This window comes from Macadamia integrifolia, unplaced genomic scaffold (assembly GCF_013358625.1).
Source record: "Macadamia integrifolia cultivar HAES 741 unplaced genomic scaffold, SCU_Mint_v3 scaffold2529, whole genome shotgun sequence".
In the NCBI taxonomy this organism is placed as follows: Eukaryota; Viridiplantae; Streptophyta; class Magnoliopsida; order Proteales; family Proteaceae; genus Macadamia; species Macadamia integrifolia.
The window spans coordinates 728-14,358 of record NW_024868776.1 but is presented as its reverse complement, the minus strand read 5'-3'; the positions used below and the strand labels follow the sequence as shown (position 1 = coordinate 14,358).

General features: G+C 37.5%; 1 protein-coding gene across 1 annotated transcript; it reads right to left on the bottom strand.

Moving 5' to 3' along the window:
• Positions 1-428: 428 nt before the first annotated feature.
• LOC122066693 (disease resistance protein RPP13-like) lies at positions 429-2,000 on the bottom strand. The gene is made up of 2 exons (XM_042630535.1): positions 905-2,000; positions 429-700 (listed from the first exon to the last, which is right to left on the bottom strand). Exons 1-2 carry the CDS (start codon positions 1,998-2,000, stop codon positions 429-431), a joined length of 1,368 nt encoding a protein of 455 aa, XP_042486469.1.
• Positions 2,001-13,631: the final 11,631 nt, after the last annotated feature.

Sequence of the window (13,631 nt, the reverse complement as noted above, 5' to 3'; positions counted from 1 at the left end):
AAAGAAGTTGTAAAGAAGAGGGGGCGTAGGCTATTGGAGATGGAAAAACGTGGGGAGGAGGAGGGTGCTCGGTGGAGCTTTATGCAGCTCTGATACCATGTTGAAATTGTATATTGGCATTCTCTTTAATGAGTATACAATGGTGCTCTTATATAGAGATTACAGTTATTGAGTTATAGACAAACTCTATGATCACATGTGGGAGACTCAAACTCTAATATTAATGAGGTAGGACTCTGTTAACATATGTGAGTAATGGACAGAAAGTCTATTATCACATGTGAGAGTTCTATTCCAACTCTGTTGTCTCATGAGGTAGTCTTAGACTGCAAGTAGTCTCTAGAGTTTGTGCTCACTGAAAATGCCTACAATGTAGGAGAGGTTGTTGAGTGTGAGTATGACTCTAGAGGTTGAGTTCGAGTGGGACGCTAACTGTCCTGATAGTTACTACTCCCATATATTTCAAGAAGCTTATCTTTCTTGGCTTCTGAAACTGCTAAGTCCCACAAGAGATCATGGATTCGACATTTTTCAACACCTCCATCTGGTCTCCTACTTGCTGCTTGGATCATGCTCCTATCGATCAACTCTTCTAGGTACTCTTCAGCAGTATCTTCCATAGTTTCCTCTCCTCTCTGTAGTATAAACCCTTCCGCAACCCATATTCGAATCAATTTTTGAGAAGAGATCTCATAGTCTTCTGGGTAAAGACCAAAATAGAGAAAACAAGATTGCAAGTAATACGGTAAGTCTGTATAACTCAGAGCTAATATGTCCATGCATTGCTGTGGCCCTTCATTAAGTTGTCAATTCACGCTTTCAAGTACTTTCTTCCACACGCTAAGTGTTCGCTCCTTTGTCGATAAGAGACCTCCTAATACCACAATCGCAAGTGGTTATCCACCGCACCTAGCAACCAATTTCTTTCCAAGATCTTCCAAATCTTTGGAGTAGCTTCTTTCCTCAATTCTTTCTTGGTATTGAAAGACCTTCTTTGAGAAGTGTTCAAAACTCTCCTTAACACCCAGAAGTCCGAGTTCATATGGAGCAATTAATGGATCAGCATGTTTGGCTACTTCCACATTACGGGTGGTGAGTAACACTCGCTGTTGCTTCCCCTCACCCTGATGAACTAGAAATGCCAACTTTAATCTATCCCAATCTTCTCTTTTCCATACATCATCGAATACGATCATGCATCGTTTTTCTTTCAAGTGACCTGAGAGAATTCTCACCAAATCTTCCTCATCTTTGGTTTCCAACTCTTTTTTTGGGTGCATCATTAGTTGTGCTATGGCCCCAGAGAGAAGATCTTTTATTCTGTATTCTTGAGAGACATAAACCCATGCACAAGAATCAAAAGTGTTCTTGACATCACTCCTATTATAAACTTTCTTAGCAAGAGTGGTCTTACCTAAACCACCCATACCAACTATGGGAACTACAAGAAGCTGTCGTGAGTCTTCTTGTTTTAGAAGCGTCGCTACTTCATCACTGTCTTTCTCAAAGCCAACATCATCAACTTCTTCTTCCATGGTATCTCTCCTTCTTTTCCTCGCTAAGCCATCATCCAAACGAGCCAAAGTCTGTCCAGTTTCAAAAGCTTCAACCCCATACTTCAATTTGTTAGCTGAAATCTTCTCAATCCTTCTATTGATGTCTTCCATTTCCTTCCCCAACATGTGTAGAGTAAACAGATATTTGCTAGAACCCATAAATCTCTTCACCATATTTCTTTGCCGTTGTTGCACGATTTGAAGCATGTACAAATCAATGATATCCTCAGCATCGAAAGCTAGGCTTTTGACTTGGCTCACCCACAAGTTCACCCTCCGGTTGCTTCTGCGCTTTGCATCAGCATCTCTTAGGAAGGAGTTAATCCACTCAAGTTCATCGTGCAGAGACAGGATTTGCGTTTTCACTCCACCAAGGAAATTAGCTTCCTCTAATAACAGGGAACCCAATTTTGCTATAAGAAAGCTGACGGAGCGCTCAGCCATTTTTTAGCAGAAATTTGCTTACTACTTTTTTTCTTTTTTTGGTAAGTAATTTGTACGTATTAAAGAAGAGAAAATGTACAGAAAAATGCAGCCTCTATCCGTCTTTGGATTGACCGAAAGAGAGGAGGAAAAGCCCCTAAGGAACAAAGCAGGACAGCCCCTCCGTTATAAGAGAAACTCAAGAGAAACAAAGAAACAAATTACAATCTATAGTAAATCTTGAAAACTTGATCCTCCATCACTAAATTTTTTAGCTTATCATGAAAGTCATGAGGCTGAATAATAGTCTCCGCCGGAGATGTAGCCATAGTCTCCATTTTGAAAACTTTTTCTTTTGCACTTTCCCTCCTCCTAGTACTCCTTATCTTCTTTTCGCAATCTTATCCTTCTGAAATCCTATCTTGTTTTTCCATTGGTTCGGTAATAAACTGTCCAAGCAAATATCATTGTAAAATGGAATCTCCTCCAAACAAAACAACTCATCAACTAATGATCTAAAAAAATCGTCAACTAATAACCAAGAAAAAGACAATTGGAAGAAAGGAAAACCTTGCATCCAAACGGAATCAGAAGGGATCTACACCCATTAGGGAAGGAAAATAAAAAATCACCTCTACCCCCCAATTCCTGCTTGATTTAAAACAGCCATTGAATTAATTATTAAGGGGCCAATGAGAAAAAAAAGACCAAGCATCAAACCATTCACATTCCAATGAGAGTTGAACTCGTAACTGCTTAATTGTGAGGCATTGGTACTTCCTGACCGAGCTAGACTGGCTGAAATTCTATGTGCGAGTAGAACCCAAGCTCTCCCATCTTATATGTCAAATTTCAGTGCAATCAGAATTAGTCACAAACACATACCTCTGCCACCCCTTCAAGAGAGAGAGAGATGTTCATTAGACAAATTAGTAATTTCAGTCATATTGTCAAAACGAAATTTAGTTGTTGCTTGGGTTGTGACTGCAACCCCTGTGGCGGTCAAAGAAATGGAATTTCAAAGGATATTTTGAAAAATACTATAACGTCGTAGAAGGGTATTTGTGAACCCTAGGGGAGGTGAATTATTTCATTTATTTTGGCTGCCAACAAGGCCCAGGTAGCAGCCAAATTTTTTCCATACCGTCATACTTGTAATATTATATTTATTTGAAGTTTGAACTTCCAACACGTGAGTTGCAACAAAACAATGGCGAAATAACTTAAGATTTCTGTATCTGAAGTTTGAAGTGTGATAATTGCTGGATTGGAATATTAATTTGTTATTGGAGGAGCATAACTATAAAATTATTTATTCAACCATGAGATTCATTCCACGACTTTGGATGTAAGTGGTGAAATTTAATTTATATAAAAAAAAATTTAAATATATATTACAGAAAGTGAAATCTCTGCAACTGTTTTGGCTGAAAGCTACTTAATCCATTCTGACCATCATGCAAAAGAGAAGAATTATAATTCAAGCTCCATTTAATTGCAAGGGAAGTGGAGAAAGAGAAATGAAATGAAAAATAAGAACACTAGCATAGCCTAGTGGTGGTAGCTTTGGCTTGTGGAGCCGACACCCAGGGGAATAGGGCGAACTGGGGATTGTGGGGATTAGTCGAGGTGCGCGTAAGCTGACACAGACACCTTGGTTAACAAAAAAAAAAAAAAAAAGATAAATTAAATGAATGGAAATATTTGCACTTCCTATAACACGTATTTTTTACTTTTCAAAAAAATATTTGCATTTTTTTTTTTTACAGTCAGTTAACTGACTTTCAATATATTTTACTTTTCTCTCGGCACTTCTTTTTTGGCAGATCTTACTTGATTGTTGCTGTTAGCTGTTTGGCCCTTTTTCTCTTCTGTACTTTTTTGCCCTTTTTCTTCTTTCAATTCTTAGTTTGTTTGGAGCTTTCCTCTAATCACGGCCGATTCCATTCTGAATTTTCCAACTTTTAAAAAATCCTTTTTCAAATGCTTCTCCCATCGCTTGTATTAGTTCCTTCTAATTGAACTTTTGTCTTTTTTAATAATTCAACAAAGTGACATTATTAATCATGAAAACCAAAATTAATTTTTTTTTGGGGGGGGGGGGGGGGAGGGACCAACCATAAGACAAGGACATCCCCGTCCCTACCAAGTGATAGAAGACACAAATGTATCCCCATTATATAGAAAGAAGTATACCACGAAGACTTGACTTCCGAGAAATGTTAAAAACTAATTTTTTTTCATGGTATTGGATCTAATATACCGATATTGATACAATATCCATATATATTAATCGATATCAATACAATGATTGATTTATGTGTCTTTCTCCTCAAATTCAATTAATTTTTTTTTCTTCTTGATAATCAAACGAAGCCTTAAATATTTCATGCATCTATATTTATAGAACAGAGGATAATGGTTTTCAGAATTCAAACTTATAATTTCATTCCAGTTGATTGTATATTTAAATACACATTACAAGATAAAAACATATTGCTGATTTACAGTTAATTAATTTCTTGAAGTGTAGAGAATATATAGCTGGTCATTGGTGTTGTGCCTTATCTCTTGGGTACTTTTGGAATGTACAACACAACGATGAAGAAGATTTGGCTTCATCCCTGAGTGATTGGAGCCTATGATTGAGTATGGTGCCGTTTGATAACACTCTGGGAGAATGTTTCTGGTGTTCTTCTATTCTGCGGGAATGCAAATAGAACAGAAATATGTTTGGCACGTCCGGTTCATTTTTGTATTCCCCCGGAATGAACCAATGAAAAAGAATGACTAAAGAATACATTGCAAGAGTACCAAAAAGTTGCTTTTCTATTCTTTTACAAACTTAAAAGAACAAAACTATTCAAAACCCCCACAACCCCTTTTCTCCATCTCACGATCAAAAACCCCCAAATCCTAAGGAAAACCTGCAATAGGTTTTCACTCTCTCGGTCGCGGCTTCCCTGCAACGGTCGCCGCTTCCCTGCAACGGTCGCCACTTCCCTGCAACAATCGCAGCTTCCCTGCAACGGTCTCTCCTCTTGGTCGCCGCTGCCCTGTCTCTCTCCTTCGCCGCTTCCCTGTCTCTCTCTCTCGGTTGCAGGTCGGTCGCCGCTTCCCTGTCTCTCTCGGTCGCCGCTTCCTTGCCTCTCACGATCGTCACTTCCCTGCAACTCACGATCAAAGTCGCCGCTTCCCTGCAGCAGGTATTGTCTCGCTCTCTCGCTCTCTCGCTCTCTCAGTCTCAAGTATCGACACACCCAACAAATTTGAAGTCACTTGGAAGAGACCTCTTCCTCTGCATATGTACAAACTACAGAGAGAGACAAGATTTAAAGTAGCAAAATAGCAAAACCGAACACAATGCTCCTCACTGTCTCTCACTGTGTGGCTGTATATAATTCTTGCAAACTAGGGATTGAAACTTGTTATTTTCAAGTCTGATTTAAGGTGTTTTAATTGAACAAGGAATCTGTCCAATCTCAGTATCCAACCGATGAATTAATCAGAGATTAGCCTATGCCATTCTCCTCTGTTAGATCTACATACGACATGGATTTCATCTGGATCAGATACACTGATCCCTGCTGGAATCTGAAATCTCATATTCTGTCAAGACTTGAGGTATTTCAATCTGATGGAGCTCTTCTATAACTATCAATCCCCCTATCTGGTTCTGTCCCAATTTAGCAGAGCTCTGATTCTGTCCCAATTTTGCAGAGCTGTTAGTCTCAAAAACAGAAATTCTGGGTTACTTGCATCTGAGTTACTGATCTATTGATATTGAATTTCCTTTGAAGTCTGGTATACTCTTGTATCAAAAATTCTGGCTTGTGGTAGTTAGGCTAACTCAACCCTTAACAAGATTGAATAATAGCATATCCGAATAAAATATCAGGTGGAAAAGGTGGAAGGGCCCTCTAGGGTAGCCCTTTAATAAAATCTGATTGGAATCTGATGGACAGATTCCCTTTTATAGGGTATGTCGATTCTGACAAAAAGAGAATAAACTCCCTTTTATAGGGTATGTTGTTCTTGATGGGTTTCCTATTTGCTTTGTAATTGTGGGTAGACAACTCAGTAGATAGGGAGTTTTCTTATTTAAAAGACAGCATATAGGGCCTATACCCACGATTTTGATGAATAAAGTTATTGGCTTTGCCTTTTGCTGCAGAGAAAGTGAGCATACAGCCATACAGTGAGAGACAGTGAGGAGTGAGAAACTCCTTTTCTTTGATGTGCATAGACTATGTCTCAAATACTCCTTTTCTTTGATTACTTTGATCGATCGTGATGGGTTTCTGAAAAATACTCATATGAGCATATTTCATCATTCTCATCTTAAGATTCTTATTTATTTATCTGTTAAATTTTATCATCAGCAAATATTGTCTATTTATATTAATGTGGCAAGGAAGAAAAATTTCAGTGCTTAATGAGATTGATACTTTGGATGAAGGTTGGTTGTGTAAATTTCAGTGCTTAATGATATTGATATTTTGGAGCTGGAATAGGGCTTCTATTATGATTAGAGTATTCTATTTTGATGAGAATGATGGAAAGATCAATTTGAAGTTCTTGAGCATGATGTAAACAAATACCAGAAAAGACATGTATTTCTATTTTTAGGCTATAATGAGATGTGTTTTTAATTTTAGAGTAATGGCATCCACTTCGAGAGCTAATAACGAGGCAGGAAAATGGACTCAAAGCGAATAAGATTATCTCTTGAAATTAATGGTTGAACAAGTGAAAGTTGGTAATAAGAGTTCTAGCACTTTCAATAAAGGTGGGTGGAACAATATCAAGAAGGGGCTTGAGGAAAAAGCTAATCGGTCATTTACGATGGTTCAATTAAGGAATAAGATGAATAAAATGCGATTCGATTACAGCGCTTTCAAGAGACTACTGGATACTACAGGTTTTGGTTGGAATTCTGTGACGAGGACCTGTACAGTTGAAGATGAGAGTGTTTGGGATGTACACATCAAGGTATACTGTACTTTTATATGATTTTTTTAATATTCGGTGTAATTTTATCTAATAGCTAGTTTGTAAAATTTTCAAGCAAATCGTGATTGGTCAAAGTTTAGGAGGAATGGGCTACCACATTGGCCTGAACTATGTATACTTTTTGGGGATTCATATGCTAGTGGGATAGGAGGATTCGGGAATGAATCTGATTTCAGGTTTGAAGAGGAATCGAGAGGTGTTGATGATGAGGTGGATGCAGATGTAGATGTAACTCCAACTACTCCATTGGCTAATACCTTGCCAACAAGTTATTATGAAAGCCAAGATCCAGGAACTAATTGTCCTAGAGTCAACATAAGACTTGATAGGACACCTACAGGATATAGGAAGAAGAGTAGGACAACTGGTATTGAACGCGCCATACAGACCCTAGCCGAGTCAGTAGCAAACAAGAATACTTCAACCCCTAGCTCAACTCCAATGGGTCTCACTCCAAATACCACAGATTTCAGCACTTCTACTTGTGTTAGATTATTGGAAACCATGAATGATATCCCAAGAGAGTTGCATATTAAGGCGTGCAAGAGGATATTGGTGGATCGGGAATGGAGAGAATTATTCATTACTCTCAAGGATGAAACGAAACAATTGGCTTTTGATGTGTTAGATTGATGGATGATAATCTAACCTTTTTTTTTTAATATGGATGATTGTAATGAAATACATTTAAGACCTTTTGTAGTAGGATCGATATATTTTGTTAGGTACACTTGATGTAAAAGTGTAATATGGATATTTACACTTTATGCTACTTTTCTAAATATGCCAGTTAAATTTTACTATTATTGTAGCAAAAATTATGTTGGATGTCTTTTGTTTTAAATACTTATTACATCATCTGATAATTATGCATGTTGGATGATTATAGTTTTATAGATCTTTTGGTACATTTATTAGGGGATAAACATTTGTATGATATTAACAAGTTTAAAATTTGTATGAATCAGTTATGACAAATGTCGATAATACTCCAATAATCTCCTCTACTGACGACGATGGAGAAGAATTGATTCTCGCAACATTGTTGATAGTACAATATCATTATTCCAGCGATTTATACACTAGAGAACCACGCAGGGATAGTGCATTCACAGGGGCAGCATGGGTACATGAGGTGTTGCATGGGCATGCAAACCGCTATTACGAAGAATTTGGCATGGAACGACATGTGTTTTTAAATTTATGCCTACTAATGAGACATCGTGGTTGGTTACAAGACAATCGCAAAATTAGGGTAGATGAGCAATTGGCAATGTTCATGTTCAGAATAACAGGTGTAGGTCCTACTAATAGAGCAGTTGAGGAGAGATTCCAACATTCATGACAGATTGTCAGCTATTACTTTGGCAAAGTATTGCAAGGAGTGCTCAAGCTTTCTAAGGAGTATATCAAAGCCCCATCGTTTGATGAGATTCCTATGGAAATAATTGCAAACAACAAATGGTGGCCATATTTTAAGGTAAAATGAAAAATTTCTTTCTAATAAGTTTACATCAATTTTTAACTTATGATCGTTTTTTGTTTCACATAATAGTGCTTTTGGTTGGTTTTTTGTTTTATTTTAATTAGGATTGCATTGGTGCCATAGATGGTACACATGTTACTGCTATAGTTCCCAAGGAAAAATAGATCCCATATCGAGGACGGAAGGGGATAACAACCCAAAATGTGATGTGTGCCTGCTCGTTTGACATGAAATTCACTTTTGTATATGCGAGTTGGGAAGGCAGTGCAAATGATTGTCGTGTATTCAATAGAGCCCTGGAGGATCATACCTTATGATTTCCTCATCCTCCCCAAGGTATATCAATTCCCAAATTATCATGTATGCAAATGATTATTGTGTATGCTTTTAATGTCTTGCTTTATCATATTGTAGGGAAGTATTACATTGTAGACTCATGATATGCAAGTAGGAATGGATACTTGACACCATTTAAAGGAGAGAGATATCATATACCAGATTATAATGGAGGAAGAAGGCAACCCAGAAGTACTAAGGAATTGTTTAACTATAGACATTCTTCTTTAAGGAATCATATTGAGCGTTGTTTTGGGATTTTAAAATCAAGATTCTCTATTTTAAAAAACATGCCTCAATTCTCACTTAGTTATCAAAGTTATATTGTGATAGCTTGTTGTGGACTTCATAACTATATTAAATCTGAACAAATAGCAGATGCACTTTTTCAACAATATGGGGAAGATGACTACTATGATCCTAATGAAGAGAGAGTCAGGGTAGTCAACGCTCACGGAGAACAAGAAGATGGTGATATTGCGAGTACTTCTACTACAATTCATCAGGGCAGTCAACGTGTACAAGGAAGACAGATGAATGAGCTAAGGATACAAATTGCAAATCAGATGGCAGTAGATAAGGGTTACCCCCTGATTTGATTGTTTATGTAATAAAATTTCAAGACACCTATTTGCAGCTATGATTTTTATTTTGTAATTCCTATAAACTTGAATAGTAGACTTTTGTTTTTTTATTAAGATAAATGTGGAAACTCTTTATGCTTATATTTTATTATTTCCTTTAAGTAATAGTATTTTAAAAGATAATTTCATAAACAAATTATTTCCTTATTTAAGTTAAATTTGACCATAATAACATGTTTGTAATTATTGATTTCATTGTTCAAAAGTGAATTTTCATTATTGTACTCTCCAGGAATAGAAGTGTTTGTCAAACACTGTTTTTGTTCTTTCCTGTTCTAAAGCCATTTCTGAAATAGTTTTACCAAACGATGTTTCTGTTCCGCCAGAGTGTCTTCACAGCATGGAATCGAAAAAGAACACTCTCCAGGAATAGAAGTGTTATCAAACGGCCCCTAAATGTGTATCACCATTATATAGAACTTAAATTCGGACTTCAACTAATCTCAAATTCTCGGACTTAACATCCTTACAAGTCCATATTTATGCATTGAAAATAATAATAATGAGCCACCACCAATCATCGAACAAGTAGGGTTGTTGGTCTATGTGATCATAATTCAATCTGTCATTTATAGAGGTGACTGGTGAGCCCATCTTTGTCGAACAAGACTAGATTGATAAGGTCCACCATGTGATAGAGGTTGCACATCACCGACTTCTTTTTGTAAGGGAAAAAAAATCTTTCTGGCTGGTGCAAGGAACATCTAAAAACAAGGCACGTGAAAAGATATTACCTCATGTTGAGGGTGCTGAAGATGTTGGCGCATCCTCTCTTTGGTCTCACGCACTGATATTTCTTACGTCAATAGGATAGGGTTCTTTATGTCGTTCATTTTTATGCACAACCACCAGCCCATCATTATTCTGATCATAAATTGTATATGAGCTGAATAGCACTCTCAATGACTGACATGGTCGGATGGTCCCCACACCCATGGACAGTATGAGATGCGGTGAGGGTGGTTACTTGCAGGGTGGGGGATTTGGGCTCGACATAATTATATTTTGAATTGCCAACTGGCTCATCACGTGTGCAATTAATAAAAGTTGTTGGCCATTGAAAGGTGGTTTTTTTTTTTCTTGCTAATTTATCTTACAACATCCCCAACTGGGCACTACATGACCAATGGCCAACCTACTACTAAGGGGTGGGGGGTGGGGACACACACACCCACATGGAGCTAGAGTTGATCCTCAAACCTCCATGTGCCAGCTTCAACTAGCTAATGCTGCTACCAGTGTGCTAGGCAGTAGAACCACTCCGTTGAAAGGTGATGATCATCCATGAGATGTGATGAGGGTTAAGGAGCCCTAACCATTTTTCATAAGGCTATAATCATTCAAAATTTTAAAAGATTCCTTAAATTTCTATTTAGGCAGAGAACGTTTCTTCCTGGCACAGGTAGATGTCAACGGGTGCAACCAATTGGAAGTTGCTCTGGAGCATATTTACTGTAGGGCAGCATAAGCATGCACTCATTTTGTCTTGAACACACTAGAGGGTAGCACTCTTTCTTCCTTTTTATTTTACATTTTGCATTTACTTTATCAAACTTGAAGGAAGCGGTTTCGAATTTATATAACTTTTAAGGGATATTCGAACAGATTGTACCTTTAGTCCATTTTTTTTGTCATTGCATGAATGGAGAGTCTTTTAAGGTTTCTAAGGATTTGTCCACAAATTTCATGCAAGTTATGGAAATAAGAGCAACCCAGTGCACAAGACAACCGCTATCGTGGGGTTTGGGAGGGGTAAGTGTACACCCTTTAAATATTATCAAAGTAGCTCAATGTTTCCAAACCTAATCACCATACAGAGTAATAACTAGAACTGTACAAAACTAACCATTCATGCTAAGGATGGTTTAGCATAAGCTAACAATCAATTTTGCGAGTTGCCTAGGAATGCCTATTTTTACCCCCCAAAAAAAAAAAGCCTAGGTATGCCTATCCATAGGACCTTTGGTCACCTAGGCACTGCCTAGGCGACATCTAGGAACTTAGCAGATTAAATTTGCCCCTCCCAAACCCTGCAGTAGTGGGAGCCTTGTGCACTAGGTTGCTCTTTTTAACAGAATTTTTTGTAAGGGGTGTTGGATTACACCTTGCGAGCTACTTCTGTTAATTGATTTTCATTTATCTGTCAATTATTGAGGATATTAAAAGGTTAGAGACAAAGAAGTACTATATTGAGGTTTAATCGTTGTTTTACCAATTGTGTGCATCTGTTTTGGTGATAATCTACAGCTTGCAGGGTAAAAAGGAGGAAGCGCAAGAGTAGTTTGAGATATATCGAAGTCTTGTACCTGAAGATTTTCCCCAGAGTGGATTCCTTAATGATGTGGTACTGGCAGCCAAAACAGAATCTCAAGAGCAGAGAAATACTATTTGAGTGGTAAGTTTTGGATATCTACTAGTATGTATTTTCTATTTGCAGAGCAGGAATGCTGCAATGACTAGGCTTGCCTGAGCTTTGCTTGCTACAAGGACTGCAATGAGAAGATGATGAGCCATTTTGGGTCCAGTGAGGCAGGACAGGATTACATAGAGAATGGAACTTTATGTAGTGAAAGTCTGCTACTTCGTGGCTATAGATGGATTTGTTAGTGGTATTTAGGTTGACTTGTTGACTTGCACTAATAATCTGCTTTGCCTTGTCGCATTTTATATGCTATCAAGGTTGTTTAAGGAGGCACCAACTGATAGGAAGGATGATTGGCACCTCTGAGTTGGTGTTACAGGATATTGTAACTCAAATTTCACTGGATTGATTGTTCCTTCCTTCCGTTCGGTGCAGATTAAGGCATTGGTAAAATTAGAATGTGATTTGATACTTCACTTTTGGTTTAATTAGGATTTTGACTCAAATCAGTAGATATTAATATTATTTTTTAGGTAATTAAAGGCAATGTCGGAATTGAAATCTCATTTGATGCGAGCAATTGTGTTTTGCAATCAACCTTTGCTAAGATACCACACTGGCATCCTAAGTAAATTATAGGAGGTTACCAAATTTTGGTTCTTCACCTTCTTAGACTTGAATCCTCTGTGGTGATTAGTGAGTGGCAGAGAGGATCCAATAATTGAGAGGGCCCCGACATGCATCCTAACCGTTAGATCTTCACTATCACTCATTGGCTCCCCACAAAGGATTTTTGTGCACTTTTGCATTTCTTCAATGAAGTACTTAACAACCTTGAAAATGTTTTACAGGGGTCTGGGGTCAGTTTTTGGCACCCATAGTGCTGAAAGTCATTCCATGATATTGACAATGATAACTCATTAAACATAGCATGGCAGTTTGTAAATCTTTTGACATTTTCTTTTAATTTGAGAAAATTATATTCTAATGCAGAGAAAGACACATAAATTGTGATTAGGATTTTCTTCCAAATCGTGAATGGAAATAAAAATCATAGAATACTTTCTACTATTCCTCAACACACTCAAGTGGAATGAATAATTAGTGCCAAGATTTAAGAAGCCAGAGAATAACATGTTAAAATAGAATCCCACAATGCTTACTCATCCTATAGCATGTTATTTTCTAATCTATCCATCACATCCATATAAAATCTTTCATTTTTAATAGTGTTTACAAACATAAATTATTTTAATAGCTAGATTGCAGATGTTTCCTATTGAATGATTCCTCCAGGTTAGGTAACTCGTAAAGTTCCAAAGTTTCCAGTTTAGCAAAACCTCCTCCAGAACAAATCATTTCCTTTCCTTCAAATGCTTCCCATAAAAAGAGCATTTCAAGTTTGGTAGCTTCTCTAGTGTTGCCATTGGTTGGTCGTTTGTAGATTGCAGAGGTTTCCCATTGAATGTGGAATTCTTCCTACTTTGGTTCCCCTCAAGTTCAAGTACTTTAGAACGACAAGCCCTCCAATTTCCTTGGGTAAATTGTCAAGAGTTGTCAAATTCTCTAAATCTAATACTCTAAGCAGATTGAACCCTACATAAAGACTCTTCCACAGATTTTTTTGGAGGTCTTCACTGAAGCACAAGAAGGAATGAAGATGGTCAAGAGTGGAACTCGATATAGGGTGCATACCATTGTTGCTCGGATGGATCGCAAGCACACGGAATCAGCTTAGAGAACTGGCGGAACAGTTATTCCCATATACTTCATGAAGCTTATCTTTCTTGGCTTCTGAAACTGCTACGTCC

Coding starts and splice junctions, on each gene's coding strand:
- LOC122066693 (XM_042630535.1), bottom strand. CDS start 2,000: ATGGCTGAGCGCTCCGTCAGCTTTCTTATAGCAAAATTGGGTTCCCTG. Junction 701..904: donor GAAATTGGTTGCTAGGTGCG/GTGGATAACCAC, acceptor GTCTTTACCCAG/AAGACTATGAGATCTCTTCT.